General features: G+C 44.0%; 1 protein-coding gene across 7 annotated transcripts in view; it reads right to left on the minus strand.

Moving 5' to 3' along the window:
- FRY (FRY microtubule binding protein) overlaps positions 1-17,780 on the minus strand; it is a 1,191,674-nt gene that overhangs the window by 457,624 nt on the left and 716,270 nt on the right. For all 7 annotated transcript variants that reach the window (XM_069639765.1, XM_069639761.1, XM_069639760.1 and 4 more), the window contains exons 25-26: positions 12,830-12,921; positions 12,569-12,741 (exon numbers count right to left, since the gene is read on the minus strand). In XM_069639765.1, the coding sequence (XP_069495866.1) occupies positions 12,569-12,741; positions 12,830-12,921 (265 nt within the window). The remainder of the gene's footprint in view (positions 1-12,568; positions 12,742-12,829; positions 12,922-17,780) is intronic.

Here is a 17,780-nt window from a genome sequence, read left to right on the forward strand (position 1 = left end):
ACCTGTGACCTGTCGATCAAACACAGATCACAGCAACAAGTGCTCAACCCGTTGAGCTATCTTACAGGCTAGATTTCCTGCAGTGCTCTATCCCAGACCCTGATGGCAGCTGCAAGGCAACCCAGGCTGAAAAGCTTTTCCCATGGTCTGGGGGCTTTAACTACATTCTGAAAAAAATCCACAAATTGGCAAGAAATCGTACCCCAAGCAACCCCTAGAACACTTGATTTACTGGGACCACAGTCGTCTTTCTGCATGTGCACACAACAGGAGACGCCCAGAGCCAAACAAATGTGCAAGTATTCAAAAGCTTTGAAATCAGCAACGGATGTATGCACTATGTGAAGCCAATGTTTGCCCGCCCCATGGATCATGATCTTACTTTCATAAAACCGTACAGGGGGAAAACTAAGGTCTAGACTCCACGGTGGGAGTACGTCACAAGGATACCAAAACCCAAAGAATTGTGCATCGCTGAGACCATCAACCAATTCCAAGCAAAGAAGTGTGCTGGGCCACTTGAAATCACCCCAACAAAGTTAATTGAAGACATTTTTCCTACGTTCAGAACCTGAAGGCGTACAAACTCAAACTAGATTAGTGGCTGGAGTTTGGGATGAAGATTACGTTTTTTTGTTTTTGTTTAGGACCCCTATTCGCATACATAGTATCGTCTCGAACCGGACATCATGTCCTTGAGAAGCTTCCAGTTTTGTTGAATAGCTCTTCCCCCATCGGTCAGGTAGGGGTTTGTCTCGCCTTGCCCTGCCCTGCCCCCCTGGATTCTTGTGCTCTAATCACAAGGTTGGCAAAGCCCACGTCAGGGATATCAGACCACCCAAGAACAAGAACAGGAACTAAACATGGGATCACTACCCATAAAACATTGGAGGTCGTCTACACAAGCGACGTGACGTGGAATCTTGCTGGAAGGGTTAAGGAAGTCCCTTTCAGTTGTTCCTAAACCTCTAAACTTCAAGTATGCCCATTTTGTTTGCTTTACACTGCTTCCCCCACTAACCCTACCCCTGTGGTTTCATCACTGTTGTAGTCTGTATTTTATTGAATTTACTGAAGCAGAAAAATGTAATTTTGACCGGAGATGACATGCACAATAGACAGTAACAGAGAGAGAGAGAGAGATTTGTTATGTCTGTGTGTGTGGGGGGCGGGAAGGGAGGCGGGTGATAGGGTCGTGTTTGGAAGCTGTTAATGGCAAAAATTTAATAAGAATGGGATTTCTCAGTTCGGAAGCTAGCAGGAGCAGCTCTAATCTTCATTCTTTAGCATATGCTCCTTGTCTCCCCCCCCTACTTGTGGCGTACAATACATCTAAATAGATATTACTTCCATATCGAGTGATTTTTCAGAAAACATGGTGTGGTTGGGAGGATCTAGCTTAGAGGCCATGGCATGCACCATGCCTATACGGTGTGAGCAAATGTTTGGAAGGCTGCTTGAAATTATTCCCTCCATAACACCCGACATGCACCCTTATATCTCCTTAAAGACTTGGTTCATGTCTGAAACTTAAAGGGGAAGAAGCAGGAGTTCTAGGTCCATCAGTCTTTAAAACAGTTGACACCTAAACAATAGTTCCAGCAATGCGGAAACTGATGAAGATACAGTTATACAGTTTATGGCACCGTGCCAGGATTGTCTGCCTTCCCAGGCACCAGTGAGCAGCAGAGAGAGGGCAATGATGAGTGATGTGCCTGGGGTAGAGAGCAAATGTAAACTGTTGGCAAAACTAGACATTGCAATGGCACGTTTACAAAACATACAATTTCTAGCATAACATTGTGCTTTGGAGCAACCTTAACAAAAGAGCAACTAATTCCCAGAAACCCCCAAGTGTGCGTGAGAATGCTTTGAAACAGTTCCAAACTGGGAAAACAATGCTTTATTTTCTATATCTCATTTAGCAGATCAAGCAATTCAGATTCTTAACTGCCGAAACTGGAAAGTCATCTTTCTGACTGAAAAAACATTGTAGAAAAAAAACGGCATCAATAAACCATGCACATTAGGTTGATGTCAAATGTATCATTCTACCATGCTTTGTCTTCTGACATGTCAGGCTCCCAATAGAACTATGCTGCTGCCATGTATGCATCAGATCAGTGTAGTGGATACAGGGTTCACATAAAAACTAGGACATGTGTTACCATTAAACACAAGATTTCTGTTGCCATGCGAAGAAACGTATTCTCGGAAAAGCCTCAGTCAAGTCCTCCATCCGCATATCAGCACCCAAATTGTGCACACTGTACTGGGTACAAATTAAGAATATTGTACTCATTTTGTTTCAGTGGTGCTGAATTGCAAATGGCATAAGTGATGAATCCTACGGATCCCTCACTGAATCCCTGCCTAAAGTCTCCTCCCAGGTGGCCAGGGAAAGGCAGATGCTCACTAATCCTGACCCTGGGGGGTGGAGGGGGTTCTGTGGTAGGGTCACCTGGGAAGAGAAGAGGCTCAGGGATGCGAGAGGAATCCAGGGGATGAGACACAGTATCTGCCTTCTTTTCAAAGGGACATTTTTACACTCCCACAATATAGCATGGCTTGTTGCCACCATAAGCCTCCATAACCCTTCTGTTGCACAAGTTAACCATCTAAGTGTGGGTGGAATTATGAATAAAACGGACATCTTTCTCAAATTCAAGGACCTCTGACAATGTTAACAGCATTCCATCTAAAAACCTATATTCCTCTTTACAAACTAATCTGATGACTGATTCCCATAATATTCCCTTAGTAAAGGTTGATGTAAGGAGAATAAAATCTAAGAAGAAAAAAGTTAGGAAAACTAATTGTGTTATTCAGCACTTCAAGTCCCATTATTACCTTAATACTGAGATGAGGAAGGGGGATGTAGAGGAACAAAACTGCAGTGACCAGTTAATTAGTGGAGATTGTCTACACCTGAGGGAGACTCGGCGGTTTAAATGGCCCCCTCAGTTGCATGCTGTAGAGAAGTCAGAGAACCAGAAGCAGAGGAAGCAGTGTGGGCTGTGCAGGCCGTGTCTTCAGGTGTAGGAAGGATTAATAGAGCAAGAAGACGCCGAGTCCACTAAGGGTCCCAAGAGGGTTGGTGCCTCTCCTTATCCACCCCTTGCAGTGGTTGTGCAGCAGAAAGTCGGTGTGGTGGAAAACGCAGAGAGATTTCCGGTGACTAGGTTGCACAGGAGATTGGTAGGAGTTTGGGAAGCTCCGAGTTGGTGTGGAGGTGGCGAGAGTGAATGACAAGGAACTGTCCTCTGTGTCTAGGAGAGCCACAGAAGCTAACCGTCAGCAAGCACCAAGTGAGAGCGGCATACACAGTGAGTCCACCACTTGCGAGTGGTAGCGGAGCACTGAAGCGTTGCTCATGTAAGCCAAGTCAGCCGCATTGTTCATGTTGTGAATGTCAGAGGCGCTTCTATTTAATATCGACTACTAACTATTTGAAAACCACAGAAGTGGCGGTTAGTGAAACAAAGCAGCTGTGATGTTCCTTTTATAAGAGTGTGGAGATCTCAACAACCCGGCGGGGAAACAATATTAATAAATAAGTCATACAAGCAATGCCAAAGCCAAAGCCAAAAGAAAGCTAGCCCTGGTAAATTTGAGATTAGGCATTTCCACAAGCCAAAGTGAAGTAACACAAACACCAAGGGTTGTAGGAAGCCATGCACACATGCCTTCCATATGCATAATGTGCCTGATCTAAACTCACATTGCTACAGCCAAGGCAGAAGCAGGGAAATACTTCATTGTGACTACTATTTGTTATTGATGCATAAGGGAAAGAAAGATGGCAAACAGGCTGCCCTTCTGGAAGAAGCTATCCAGAGGGAGATGAGCATCGTTTGTAGAAAGTCCTAATATGGATCAATGTGAATGTTCTATTTCCTAAAAGCTGCTAACATTTTGATACCAAAGAAGTCTATTGAAGTTGTTGTTATTCTAATTTGAAAGCACTTTTATATTTTGCAGAAGTAGGCGGGCAGGCGAGTATATCCGTAGGGCAAGAAGTGATTGCCTAGAAGAAACTTGCTGAAAGCATAAGCTAGGTAGTAGAAGGTGCAAGTGCTGAAGAGTGGTACTTATAGAAAACAACATGTTGAGTTGGGACGTTTGGAGAAGAATAGTTAAAGCTTGCTGAAGAAAAGTTACAACTCTTTTTACAGTTAAAGTTTTGGTGATTCATCCTGACTAAACATTTTGTCGTTGCCACAAATGTGAGACAGTTCTTATTCCAGGAGGCGTGAGAGATTATTTATTGAGCATTTGTTCAGCACCAAAACAACGGAATGGCAAAGTGGGGAGGGAACAAGGAGTAAATAACAGTGGCAAAAACAGTAAATATACAATCGTGGTCCTACTAGGCCTTGTGGCATTCTGACGTGCAAGTGCAGTGAAGAGAGTGCAGGGGGAAGGGAAGGGAGGGTGGGTGAAGGAGCAGGGTATGGACAAGTGCTGGCGGGAGCCCAGGAGGGAAGTGTCAAGGGGAACCAGGGGACGAGGCCACTGGCTAAGTGCTAAGGCGGAGGAATCCCCAGGGTGGGATGCACAGCCGCCAAGCAGGGGGCCCGAAGAGCAGTGATGGAGGGTGCTGGTGTCAACTGGGTAGGGGCCTGGTAACTTTTGAGATTCATGAAAGACCAGGCCACCTGTCTCAGCGGCGATGGGGTGATTAGCAGAGGGGAAAGAGGTAGAGAAAATCAGGGTTTTGAGAAGCTTGTGAAACTTAAGGAAATCCGGCTTAAGTCTGGGAGGGGCAGGAAGGCTGTTCTAAGAGAGGCAATAGACGAAGAGAGAGACCTGCCCCCAGTCTCTGCTTGGAGAAGCGTTTGACAAGCAGAGAGTTGGAGTTAGAGGAGCTGAAGGCTCTAGCAGTGAAGTATTTAGGGAGGGAAAGTTGGAGATAGCGTGGTCCCAGCTTATGACTTTTTCAAGGTGCGTTGTTGAAACAACTGAACTTTGTGAATTTGAGTACTAGAACTTCAAAACTGCTATGGAACTTTGTGTTAAATCAGATTTCCTCGTTTTTCCTTTGTATTGGGGAGACGATCCTGGTTTGGATTTGGGAATGGTAAGTTCACCCAGACCACGTCAAGAGACATTGGTCATATTGTGAATCAGGTCATATGTCGTATAATGTTGTTGAATTGAATTGCCGTACATTTCCTTTTTTTGATTTTTGTATAAGTGTGCAGGTTAGATATCCCTTGGTTACAGAGTGTTCCCTTTAGTTTATTTTAGGCAGGGTAATAATCCTCGTCAGGTATGAAGAGTTTATTCAACCTGTAAAATGGCAAACAATGAAAATTCTCTACAAAGTTGTCCGCCTCACATTTCTGTCCTCTCACACAACACTGCAACATAGTAGTGTTAAATTGTACTGGTAGACATTTTGCAATTGTGTGATTTTTCTTTTTTTAAATATATAGTCTAGGCAATGCGTGCAGTGCACCCATGGACTATAAATCAGAAAAAACTAAGAAATAGACATAAAATGTAAAAAACTGTTCTCGTGCTGCAATTTACCATCACATGTGCCATGTTGCCCTGTGCAATAAGCACCATTGAAACTGAAAACCTAAAAACAATCTAGCACTGTAGTACAGCAATATAATAAACTAGCAGTACCCACCCAGCATTGCCCTGGTCTGTAGCCAACATGCACACTGGGGTCTGCTATAGCTTTGTGTATGTTATATTGTGTCCTGAGTGCCAATTTTGCAATAAAAAAAAAAAAAATGGAAATCTCACAAAATCGTCTATACTGATAGCACAGGGCCGGACCACACCCCACCCCTGTGCAGGGCACGTGAGTGGGGTTGGTCAAATTTCACCATCGCCAATACACCCCCGACTGGAATGCCAACCTTGTGTCCTAACTTTCTATTTTTTAATATGTTGCAAAATCGGTAATCTCCTGAATTCGCCCATACTGATAGTACAGGTCCAAACCCCACCCTGTGCAGGGCGAATGTGTGGGGTTGGTCAAATTTCATCATCGCCAGTAAACCCTGAAATTCGTATGACGACCGTGGCCCAAAATTTCAGCCCACCAACTGTTATGAGGCTGGAGCCAACCGAAAGCATACAAACTTTCACACATCTATATCTCAATGAAAAGACTTTGTTAGAGACTTTATGGTTAAGTTGCACTAATAACCTATGAAATTGAATGAAAAAACATTAAAGGGACATTATGGTTACAAGTAAAACCGAAAAACCGCAGAAATTCACCAGTTATGGTAAGCTAAGCAACCATGACTCGCACCACCACAGTGCACTGCTAAAACCAACACCCAGGACATCAAAGATAACATCCCACATGTTACTGATGACATCACATGTGAAATTAATTTTGATGAAGTCCCTACAAGGGGTTCATTGAATTTCATAGGTCTTTATTAGTGCAACTTAACCCTAAAGTCTCTTAAACAAAGGTTTTTTTCAGAGCATTCCATGGGTTATTACCAATGCATGCCATTTTCCTACAATTTACTAATATCATACTTACCCCAATATAGCAACATTATTGTCCAATTTACAAAGTTTCACCTTAAACGCCACCATTTCCCACCTTCCAGCATCATTTTTAGCACTTCTATGCTGTCTCTGCTTCCATCGACAGTGCCACATGACAATGCGCTCATGCGCGGCATGCCGTGTCCATGAACGCGTTTGCACTTCGAGGACAGTTCGGAGCTGCATTTTCTACTGATCTAGGAACTTTCTAGCTCAAAATGTACCCTTGCACAGCCCCTACACCTATTCTTACTCATTATCCATTCACAGTCCAGTACAAAGCACATACTTGGAAGAATAGTCGCAAAACTGCTATTTATTTTAAAAATGGCATCAGCTATTGCCATCCCTCCTCCCCAAGAGCCACCACCACCTCCTGGAGGACCCACACAACAAAAAAAGAGCAGTATTTCCAAAGACAATGAAGATGACCAAGAAGATGAGGTACAGGAAGTGCCTACCTTTAGTACCTATAAAGAATCATGGGTGTGGCAGTTCTTTACCACTGTTGGGAATGTACCAAAGGCTAAAGCTACAAAAGTGAAAAACACCGAGCTCAGTCACTGACTACCTGGACATTACTCCTACGGGACCACCTTCATGCGCCCCACACCAAATCCAACTACCACAATGCTCTCAGTAAGATTGTTCCTTTCTTAGCAAGTAGTAGGCTGTCTGCCTCCACATCATCTTCCTCAACCAATACTCTAACCACACAGCCTACTTCTGTGGGACACAGAATCCCACCAGCTACCTTGCAAGCAATAAAAGAGGCTGTTAATCCATATCTTTGGAAGACAACAGTCCTCTGTATATACTGCAGCACACCACTCTGCAGGGGGAAGCAATTTCGAAGCGCGTTTGAAGCTTTAATCAAGGAGCCTGAAAATCTGCCCACTACCTGAGAAGTAACACGTGCAACATCTTCCCCTGTCCACCTAACCCTCCATATTAGTGCCTCATCCCTCATTTCCCTCCCCACCTTACGTTCTAACCTCTCCTGCAAAAAAGAAAAATACATCAAAAACAACAAGAGAAAGGTTCCTTTAGGAACCACCTTTCACAGTTAAAAAATAGAACGAAAAAAAAAATCTTATAGACTCCATCTACATTACATTTCTCAGTAACATACATAGACTCAATACTTTTTACCCACATTTCCATTAGCATTTTGTGTTATGCTAGTGGGAATGTGGCGTTTATCCCCCTTTCCAGGGACCGTAACGGGGGATAATGGCCCGGCAGCACAAGTTATCGGCCATAGTGAAGTGTGTCTGTGTACACCCTGATGCCTGTGGGCTTTGGCACGTTTAAATAAATAAATAACGAGGGCTCTGGACAATTATCCAGGATAAAGGCCATTAGCACCCCTGGTTCCCAAAGCGGGAACCCGGGGAGCTAAAACATAGATTTATCTTAGGAAAATCCTTTTCCAAAATGGCCACCATGGAAAGAGAAGGTGGGGCACTGTAGAGAGCCCCTCTTCCCTTTTCACGGTAGTCGGCAGAAGGTTTAGACAGGACCCTATGACCATATTACCACAAGCACATTTTTCTTCCCTCCCAAACTTATCCCACTTTCGAATAACTTTACCACATAGGCGGTCCCAAGTGGACATGGCTATTTTAACACAATTTTTCGTCCCTCGCGGTCATGGCCAGTAACCAGATTGTCTGGGTCATGGCCTTATACCATGACCCGGACAATCTGGCCACAGCCCATAGCCACAGGCTATACTTCAGTCAAAGGCATATCACTATTTTTTTTACCTACATTATGACACTTGACAAAAAATAAAACACTGACACATTTGCAAAACCATGCTTTAAGGTCCTTGCCAATGCTCCTTACACGAGTTTGTTTGAAATCCACCCAAGTTTTGTTTTTTCAAAAGTGTCAAAATGCATGTACATACACCAGTCATATAATTTGGCTCCCACTTGACAAAAGCCATTCAATCTTTACACAAACATTGAAGGTTGGTCTATAATCTTTCTGAAAACTTGTGTCCACATTCGTCAAATGGCAACAAAGTTATAAGCCATCTAAAAATGTTGAGACCCCCCCCTAATTTAACCCCCTCTTGAGAAAATCCCACCACTTTACAAAAACATTTATATGTAGATAGAAAATCGTTTTGCAAACTTGTGTGGATTTGGCAAATGGCACCACATTTATAAGCCTTTACAATATTTTGGGACCCCCCCTCTTGACAAAACAGCTCCACACTTTCCAAAACCATTCAGAATCAAGTCTAGAATAAAATTCCAAACTTTCATACAGTTTCATTGAGTGACACCAAAGTTGTACGCCATCCAATAACTGCTTTTCACCAACCCTGTAATGCATAAATAGGCATAGATGTCCCCGAACATCTGAAGTGTCCGCTAACATCACAGGAGTGCCCCCGAACATCCGGACTGTTTGCAGACTTTGGGGATTAAAAATACCTGTTTTTTTTGCTTTTTATGCCAATATCCCATCCCATCCTCATCATCTCCCAAGAGATTGTTTGATAAGTTTGTCAAGTGCAATGTTGTGTTTTCCATATGTTTTTACTGCGATGTCCCCCAATACCAGCCGACGTCCGCAAATCCAACAAGGCGGGCGTTTCCAAAAATCTGACGCACTTCATGCTTTTCACCATCCAATCAGGGGGCACGTCCGATGTCCGTGGACATCACGCAACTCTGTAGGCCAATCAAATACCTGTTCGCGGACCGAACAGGGAAGTGAGTCCGTGGACCGAACGCAGATATCACTTTAATAATAATTTTGACCTACATTTTGGCCATTTAAAAAAGATGAATACTGTATGGATTTACACCAAATTTACAAAAGCACACTTTCGGGACCAAGCTGCCCCTGATGCTGCTACACATTTGGTGAAAATCCATCCAGCGAAAATTATTTTCCATTGCGTCTATGGAAAACATTATTATTTTGGTATCCCCTGTAACTTTACCCCTCCTTGACGAAACCTTACCAAACTTGCCATAAATATTCAAAGCGGGCCATATACTTTGTTTGCGAAGTTTGATAAGGATTCTTCCAGGGGGAGCGAAGTTATAAGCCACCCAAAAAGTGCTCTTCCTATGAGGTGAGTAACTTAACCATAACTAAACGGCTGCTACTGCAGGCCGTGTAATATATGTATTGATTAGACTGCACACACCTGTGAAGCTGGTTTCTAAAAGCCTCAAACCAGCAGCATGTTCTTTCCAGACACTATTTCATCTCATTTCTACATTTCATTCTAAGTTCTTTCCTTTATCAATCAAATTATTTATTGTGTTTTAAATTTCTTTGGAACTTTGTATCCCATTTACACCAAATGTGTGCATGCAATGTGGTCAGGGGTGGCTGCTTCTGGCCTGTAATAGTAAATCATTCCAGCTACAGCAGCCCACATCACACAATCCTCCCCTTGGTAATACACAGTTAAAAATATGGCCATCCATCATTTTATTTATAAATTTTATAATGCGCTAAATCGTCCATGGGCCTCAAAGCGCACATAGTAAAATATGAGACATGAGACATAAAAGAACAGATAAAGTGGGGGAGGAAGCACAACGTATGAGTTAATCAGGAGCTAAATTAAAGAGGAGGGTCTTAACACCCCCCTCATAAAGGTGGTTAGTGAATTTGCCTGCCTGAGATGGAGGGGTAACTTGTTCCAGGCTATTGGTGCTTGGACATTAAATGTTGTGCCGTCAAATCACTTAAGCTTAAATCTTGGCTGTGTGAGTTTTGTGGAATCAAATAAGCGCAGAGGGCGACTCAACATAAGAGGAGTCAGTTGATCACATAAATATTGCGGAGAGTCCTTATTGTGGGATTGGTAGGTCAATGACAAGATGTTACGCTGACCTGATGTTTACCCGGAAACCAATGTAGCTCCCCTCTGGCCTCGGTTACATGATCTTTTTTATAAATACCAAAGACGGCTCTCACGGCATGATTCTGAGCAACTTGAAGCATATTGAGATTAGCTTTGGAGGTTCCTGCTAAGAGGCTGTTACCATAATCATGGCAGAGTAAATCAAAGCTGTGGCCAAAAGAGCCCTGTTTTTTAGAGAAATGTACGGGCGAATGTAGTTCAGCAGTTTAGTGGTGTATCCACAAGCTGCTCGTACTTGGGCTACGTGTGGCTTCATGGACAATTCGGCATCAAAGATGACACCTAGAGTCTCAACCGATTTAGATACTTCGATTATATTGCCGGCAATCGTGAAACTTTCATAGTCGGAGCCAAGTTTTTTTATCTGGTTGCTGGATGATATAATTAAATGGTCCGTCTTATAAGCATTTAATGCTAAAGAATCAGTCACCATCCACTCTTGGATGGCTTGATGTAGGGAGTTAACAAGTAAGGTATCTCTAGTATAGAAACTTGATTATGGCCTGGGTATCATCTGCATAGTTGGTATACTGGACACCCAGGTCATCAAGGAGTGCAAGAACGAGCATGATGTAAATATTGGATAATGTGGGTGAAATGCATTACCACTGATGCACTCCACATTTAACTAGTGTGGGATTGGAGGTAGCATCATTTACGGCCACACTTGCATATCTAGGCCCTAAAAAGGAGGAGACCCAGGCATATGCAGCAGGAGCGCAATGAACCTGTTCAACCAGTCTGGTGACAAGCCGCAAATGATCAACCAGGTCAAACGCGGCAGATAAATCAAGCAACATCAATAGTGCTAGACCGCTGTGATCTATAGTACTGACAATGTTGGATTTCAAGTCCAAAAGTATGGTCTCTGTCCCGTGTTTGGACCTGAAGCCAGACTGTTTGGGGTTCAGAAGGATGTTACTTTCAAGAAAATTTTGCAGTTGGCCGTATGCATCACAGTCCAGGATCTTCAACAGAAACAGTACATTAGTGATTGGATGATTATGTTTTGCTATATTAGGATCCAATGTGCTCTTTTTTTAAGAGAGGTGTAAATCCATGCCTCTTTGAGGACCGAGGGTACACTTGCTTCGGAGAAGGATAAATTAACAAGACGTGTTACCCATGGCACAAGCATGTTTATGCATTCTTTAATAATACTGGATTGTCAACTTTCGCCTAAACAGGACGTTGGTTTCATGCTGGCTACTATTTCGAGGATACGTTCTCTGGAACGTGGTTTGAATTGGAATGAAACTTATTGGGAACATGCTCTGAACTGTTTAGAACATCAGGAAGAATTGAAGCTGGAAACTAATCATGGTTTGGTTGCACTAGTATGGATTGTAAATGTCCTAACATGTTCTGCTTAAACTCATCGTGTATTGTTTGACACCATGCTGAGTCCTTTATTAATGTAATCACATCTGGGGATTTTCCTTCAAATTCCTTAAGGATTGCAAAAAATTCATGTGAATTAGATTTCGTGATAGAGATCCTGTTATTAAAGCTTTGAGATTTGGCATCAATTATAGCATTCATCAAATTGAGAACGGCTTCTTTATACAGAGAGTGAGAGAGAGGCGAAGAGTTATTTCACCACTCTCGTTCAGCTTTTCTCTTTATACATCGTATGACAACAAAAGAGTCATTGAACCAGGTACTTTTACTGGTTTTGGATTTCACCAATCAACTCTTTTTAGGAGCACTTGTCTAAGTTTGATTAACAGCTGACATGTTCCAGATTGTGGTGTTAATTTCTTTAGATTCCTAACAATGGCATATTGTTTAGGGGTGGTTTTAGAATCAGAAAGACTAGTTGGTAATAGGATGGAATCTCCTTACATAAACACCATGGTTAGAAGTGGCTAATTTGACCAAGCTCGTTTTCTTCACGTGCAAAGGTCTTGCGTGCTTCACTGCATCACACTCATTCACTCTTTTCATGTCCTGCTCTACTTCTCTCCTCACCTCTTATTTCACTGTCTCACCCTTACCAACACATCTTTTGTCTTGGGGCATGACGTGCATTTGCTGAAGCAATTCTGCACTGAAATTGTTTGATGTCCTGAGACACATCTTTTCTACACCAAGATTATCACTTGAATAAGAACCCAGTTTCACAGGTCACCTTACCTGGCACACACTGAATTAGGTTGGCGATCATGGCACTGAAATGAGCGCGGATGTCCTTCAGAATTTCAACGTCCTTGTCATTCTCGGCCTCCAGCAGCATGCGAGTCATATCGACGTACTCTAGGAACAGGGCCCCAAGCGCCAGGGTGTCTCGCTCCAATGCGCCGTTTGTACTAGAAAAAGAAGAAAGTAGAAAGGCATGAGGAAACCCAAAATACTGATACAAAGCGGTCTGTTTCTGGAAATGCACCTTAGGCTTACCTGTCACTGATAACGCCGGCATCTGCAAGTAATTCAAATATTCGTAGCAGCTGCAGTCTCAGCAGATCCCGGCGCTCTCTCCGCTTCTTGTTCTAGTACAAGAAAAATATCCAAAGTCTTAATATGATCTTGTGTTTCATGGCTATTATGTAGAATGCCTGAGATCATCTTAATGTTTGAGTGGACAGCATAATAGGAAAAGACGCACATGACATTAAGACTGCATGAAGCATCACACAATGTGATTACAACTATATACAGAATGCTCAAAAGTGTACCTATCGTCCACAGACTTTAACACAAGCCTACTGTATTAGTCCAGGTGTTTCTTGTTCAATATACAGATTCAGGGTATCCTGGTTAATTGTGCTCTGTCTGAGCAGAATCTCCAAGTGAAACCACCACCATCTGGGTATCAACAACCCAAATTAACCATTGCATAATAAAGGCCTCCTTTGTCGGCAAAAACCGGGAGGTGTTAGTGACATCTCAAAGCGTGGAACACTTCCTGGTCTGACTGTTTCAGGTTCATGCCACTCCTGCTGGACTCTCAGCTCACATATTGCAAACGTGTCACCCTGCAAATGACACTTGGAACCCTGTTGGGAGCAAACTAGTAGCAGGAGAGAGGCCATCTCCCTGCTATGGGAGTTGTGGAGAACCAGAGGAAAGTCTGAGACTACAATGGATCATATCTGAAGTGGTGTATTTAAATTTAAAGAAAATTGCCTAGTTGACCCTATCACTATGGGGGAAGTTCCCTACCTTCTAAAACAAAAACCAAGGGTGTTCATCAAAGTTCAAAAATAAAAGGTCCCAAGTCCAAATCCTAATTAACTGACCCCACCTCTTAATCTAACTAAAAGGAAAAAGGGAAGCTTGCACAACAGCCTTGAAATGGGCTTCTGCCTGGTCCAACTAGTATGCAACTTATCCTCCGTCTCAAAGTTCCTTTAAAGTATATGCGTTCAGTTGGTTGAAAACACACATCTTGCTTTCTCTTTCCCCTTTGGAAAAGAAGAATTCTTCTTTTAGTATTTTTCCACCACATTTTTATCAGTGGTCAAATCACTGCAAGATATTTCAGAAAAGCTCCTGAAGCAAACCACCTTCTTGGCAATGGGACTCCCCAAATTCCTGCGACTCTTTGGCAGGGTGATAGGTTGTCAGTCCTATTAATAAATGCAGGAAATCTGCCTGCTTGGGTATTACAGGCTCCCCATTACCTGGTTGGCTTGTCTATCCTTGTTGCAGAGTATTCATACTCCTTTTGCTCTTTGCTACGTGGGACGAATCCAGGTCTTGTGCCCGTTACATTTTCTCAGACTCTCGCACTGTTGTCGGTTTCAGCAAACTCGGAAACCAAAGTTCAAAGCCATTATGGGCGTCATAGTTTTGGGAGCATTTGCTTCCCTGTCGGTACTCGCCTCATCAGCAAAGGCGTTTGCTGTGTGGAGCTCAGGGACCCAGGCTCCTTTCCCTGGTCTCACCGTCGGTTACCAGGTGTCAGGCCCACCACTGTTCTCTAGTGGTCATGCCATTAGGGAATGACTGTTCTCTGTTCTTTCCTCGCTGGAGCTTCTTCCTCAGTAAGAGCACCAGGTTCTCAGCCTCCACCTAGCGGGTCTTGCTTCTTTCACGCCACGGCTGGCTGTGTGGCGTGGTGTGGTGTAGCTCTGCCCCCTCCAGGACTTTCTTTCAGAGGCTCACCTCTCCATAGCAATGGCTCTCCTCCCTCCATAGGAGTTGCTCCTCCATTCGTAGTCCATGCTGCTCTTATGTACGACATCAACACAAAAAGAATGATGTCCGTATTTTTTGTTTATGGCATTTAGATGATGTTCAGCATTACCCAAAGCCAATAGACTGTAGGAAGGGTCTTTGTTAAAGTTGTAACGGGAGATACCAAAGTCTCTCTCACACCCATATACGCAGAAAGTGTGTTTTGGACTTGTGTTCCTTATTGGAATGCGAGTCCTGGTCCCAAGAGAGGAGTCACTCCCAGTGAGGTCGCACTTGCCCATTCCCCCAATGAGGGTCTTGAATAGAGGGCTCACCTACCTAGCCTCAAAGGTGGTGGCCCCCCGGGGAGAAGGGGTTAATTGTCCAAATTCATCATAGATTATTCATGAGATGTCAGTGCTTGGTATAGATATTGTCATGTGGAGAGTCAACTTTGATTTGGCATATCCAGCATAGTAAAGGATGTGGATATGGTTAACCAACTGAAAGTCAGTGGACTTGGCCATTAACCTTACATAACAAATGCATGGTTTGACCAGCGGCTGTTCCCTGCTGATGTATGGTGGGATCTGATTTATGGTAGGATCACTGCTATGATGGATATCCCATAATCCTCCTGTAATTGGCCAGGAATGTATCAACTATGGAACCTAATGTAGACCCAACTCCAGGCATACAGGTAAACAAATGGTTGGTTAGGAAGTTCTTAACATTTTGTCTAACTTTCTAGCTAATAGTGATTTAACACACACTGTGGACAGACTAATTGTGCCATTGTTAATTGTCATCCAGCCATTTATTAAATGCCCTCTTGTAATTCTGGTTGACCAATAGACTATGCATTTTCAGCTTGCATCTCTCTTTTACGCTTCTGCCCCTTCATGGTGCTGCCTCCCCTTTTTTCGGCATGTCAACCCAAATTCGCTAAACTCTGAGCCTTTAGTACCCCAGACTCCTCATATCCCACCCTCCTCATTCCCCACCCAGCTACATGCTTTGCTATCCCCCTACCCCCATCACTAGCCTCCTTCATGGAATTTTCATGCAATGGCAAGGTCCATTTCGAATTTGGTGTGTGCTCTTTGCGGTCTCCAATGTCATTACAGGGCAGCATTTCCTATGCAGCCCTTGTTGTGGGCAGCATTCCACTTACGACCACGGGGTTTACAGTGCCCCCCACTTTATTCTTGGCTTTTTGTTGAGTCTTTTTGTTGAATCTTTCTTGGCTTGCGTTGTCCCCATCAGGATGTGCATTGGTCCTACTGGACTCCATGTACACCTGGCACCACTATGCCTTGTGCCCTGGGTCGTCTGTACGGGAGTTGGGCTTCACATCTTTTGGAAATGCTAGCCCCTGGGGTTCACATACTTAACCCTGCCCTGACTTTACACTGCCTTGGTCCAACCTTCTGGTGTACTGCAATACCTCAGGAGTTTCTCCAGGAGCCAGGGCCTTTGCCTGCTCCCCATCTGTATGCTCCATTTCTCAGGTCAGGCCACCTTACTGCTATTTCCCTTTTCCTTTTTACTGGTCTTTCTATTCCTCCTCACCTCCTCTTTTCCTTCTTCCTTTTTTTTCTCTTCTTTCTCAGCTCACTGCTCCACCAAGATTTAATTTGCCCTTCCTTAGCACTCCACCTTTCCCTCCTTTCCACCTCCTAGTTGTCCTTGTCCTCTGCCTCCGCTCCTCGCTATTCCTCCATAACATCTGCTTGGGTCTTTCTCTGCACCACCTCCTTTCTACCCTCTCCTGCCTCCATCTGCTGTCAAGTCTCTCCCACTGCATCTCTTTCCCTCTTCCGTTTTGGCTACACCCCTTTACACCTCACTGCACTGTCACACTATAGCTTGCGTCTAAACTCCTAACTCCCACATACCATGCTCTAGCCCAGCTCTAATTTAATCCCTTTGCGGGATTCAGCACAGAATGTTCAATTGCTCAAGTAAATTCAGATGTGTAGATGCATGAGAGGGTGGTCCTTGTATGAAATAAAGATTCCTCAAGTGTTAATAGCTGGCTAGTAAAGTATGCATGGTTTCACTATCAGACGCTATAATACACCAGTCTGCCAATGTGGAGTCATTCCATGGGTGCGTACAGTACTGCTGATTGTGAGGGCCAGTGTCTCCACTACAGCGATCTAAGATTCCAGGTGTCTGATATGTTTGGTGCCATGCTAGCGGAGGTGTACGAGGCCCACGGACCGCTAAAAGAGTAGCGCTCGCAAACATATGTCTGGCAACAAAGCATGGCTCTCTTTCCAAAATCTGAGGTTCCGGGGTCCCTGTTGTGGTGACTTCACGATTTGCTTCTTTTCTACCAACTCCCATTTTACTTTATCCAAGTTTGTCTCTCTATGCTGAGAGGAAGGTTTAGGAGCCGCAAAGTTGGTTATACAAACAAAGCTAGGGATGGATTGGAGAGCCTGTGGGGTACACCCTGAACCTCCCGAGTCTGCAACACACGTGTGTGGCGGTCCATGGCCACAGCGTCACTGTAGCCCGATCCCCTAACCTCAAGCATGGGACTTCGTCACATGGTGTACTAGGGAAAAGGACTACTAAAAAATAAAATTAAAAAAAAATTTCAAAAAGGATCTTCGGTTGGAGTTCACTTTTGAGTATGAGCAGTTTTATAGTTATTTAGTCACAAGATGGAATTGCTTTTTAGATTACACCAATGAAATGTATGCCAACAACTTCCAAGGAGCCAATTTCCTGGCGCTGCAGGTGAGTGTAGGCCTCCTGGGCTCTGATTTTTTTTCCACTGTTTGAATTTGTGACCCCACCAGCCCCCGATCTTGCCCTGGATGCCCTGGATGCCCTATTTCCCTCGCTCCAACCCGCCTCTCATCCCGCCCCTCTGCACTGATCCTGCATTTAACAGTCCCTCGGAGGGCAGCCTTCTGCCCGTCGCAGCCCCTGCAGCTAAGGGCCCCAAGTCAGAGGGCGGCTCCTACAGCAGTGGTTTCAGACAGTGTCTGCAGGTGTCAGCAGGGTAGGCCAGCCGTTAACCAGCAGCGACCATCAAGGTAGGTGTGGCCTGGGTGGGGAGTAGAGCAATCACTCTACTCCTGAAGTCTTCCACTCCACCTACCCTCAGAACATAGCACGCCAGGATGTTAATACTAACCAGTTTAACAACTAGACAGGATTGGGAATGTTAACCAGTGCCACATTTAGATATTTTGTGAATATTAGCTCTCGT

The sequence above is a fragment of the Ambystoma mexicanum genome, chromosome 7q, assembly GCF_040938575.1.
Source record: "Ambystoma mexicanum isolate Mex_15411 chromosome 7q, UKY_AmexF1_1, whole genome shotgun sequence".
Taxonomy (NCBI): domain Eukaryota; kingdom Metazoa; phylum Chordata; class Amphibia; order Caudata; family Ambystomatidae; genus Ambystoma; species Ambystoma mexicanum.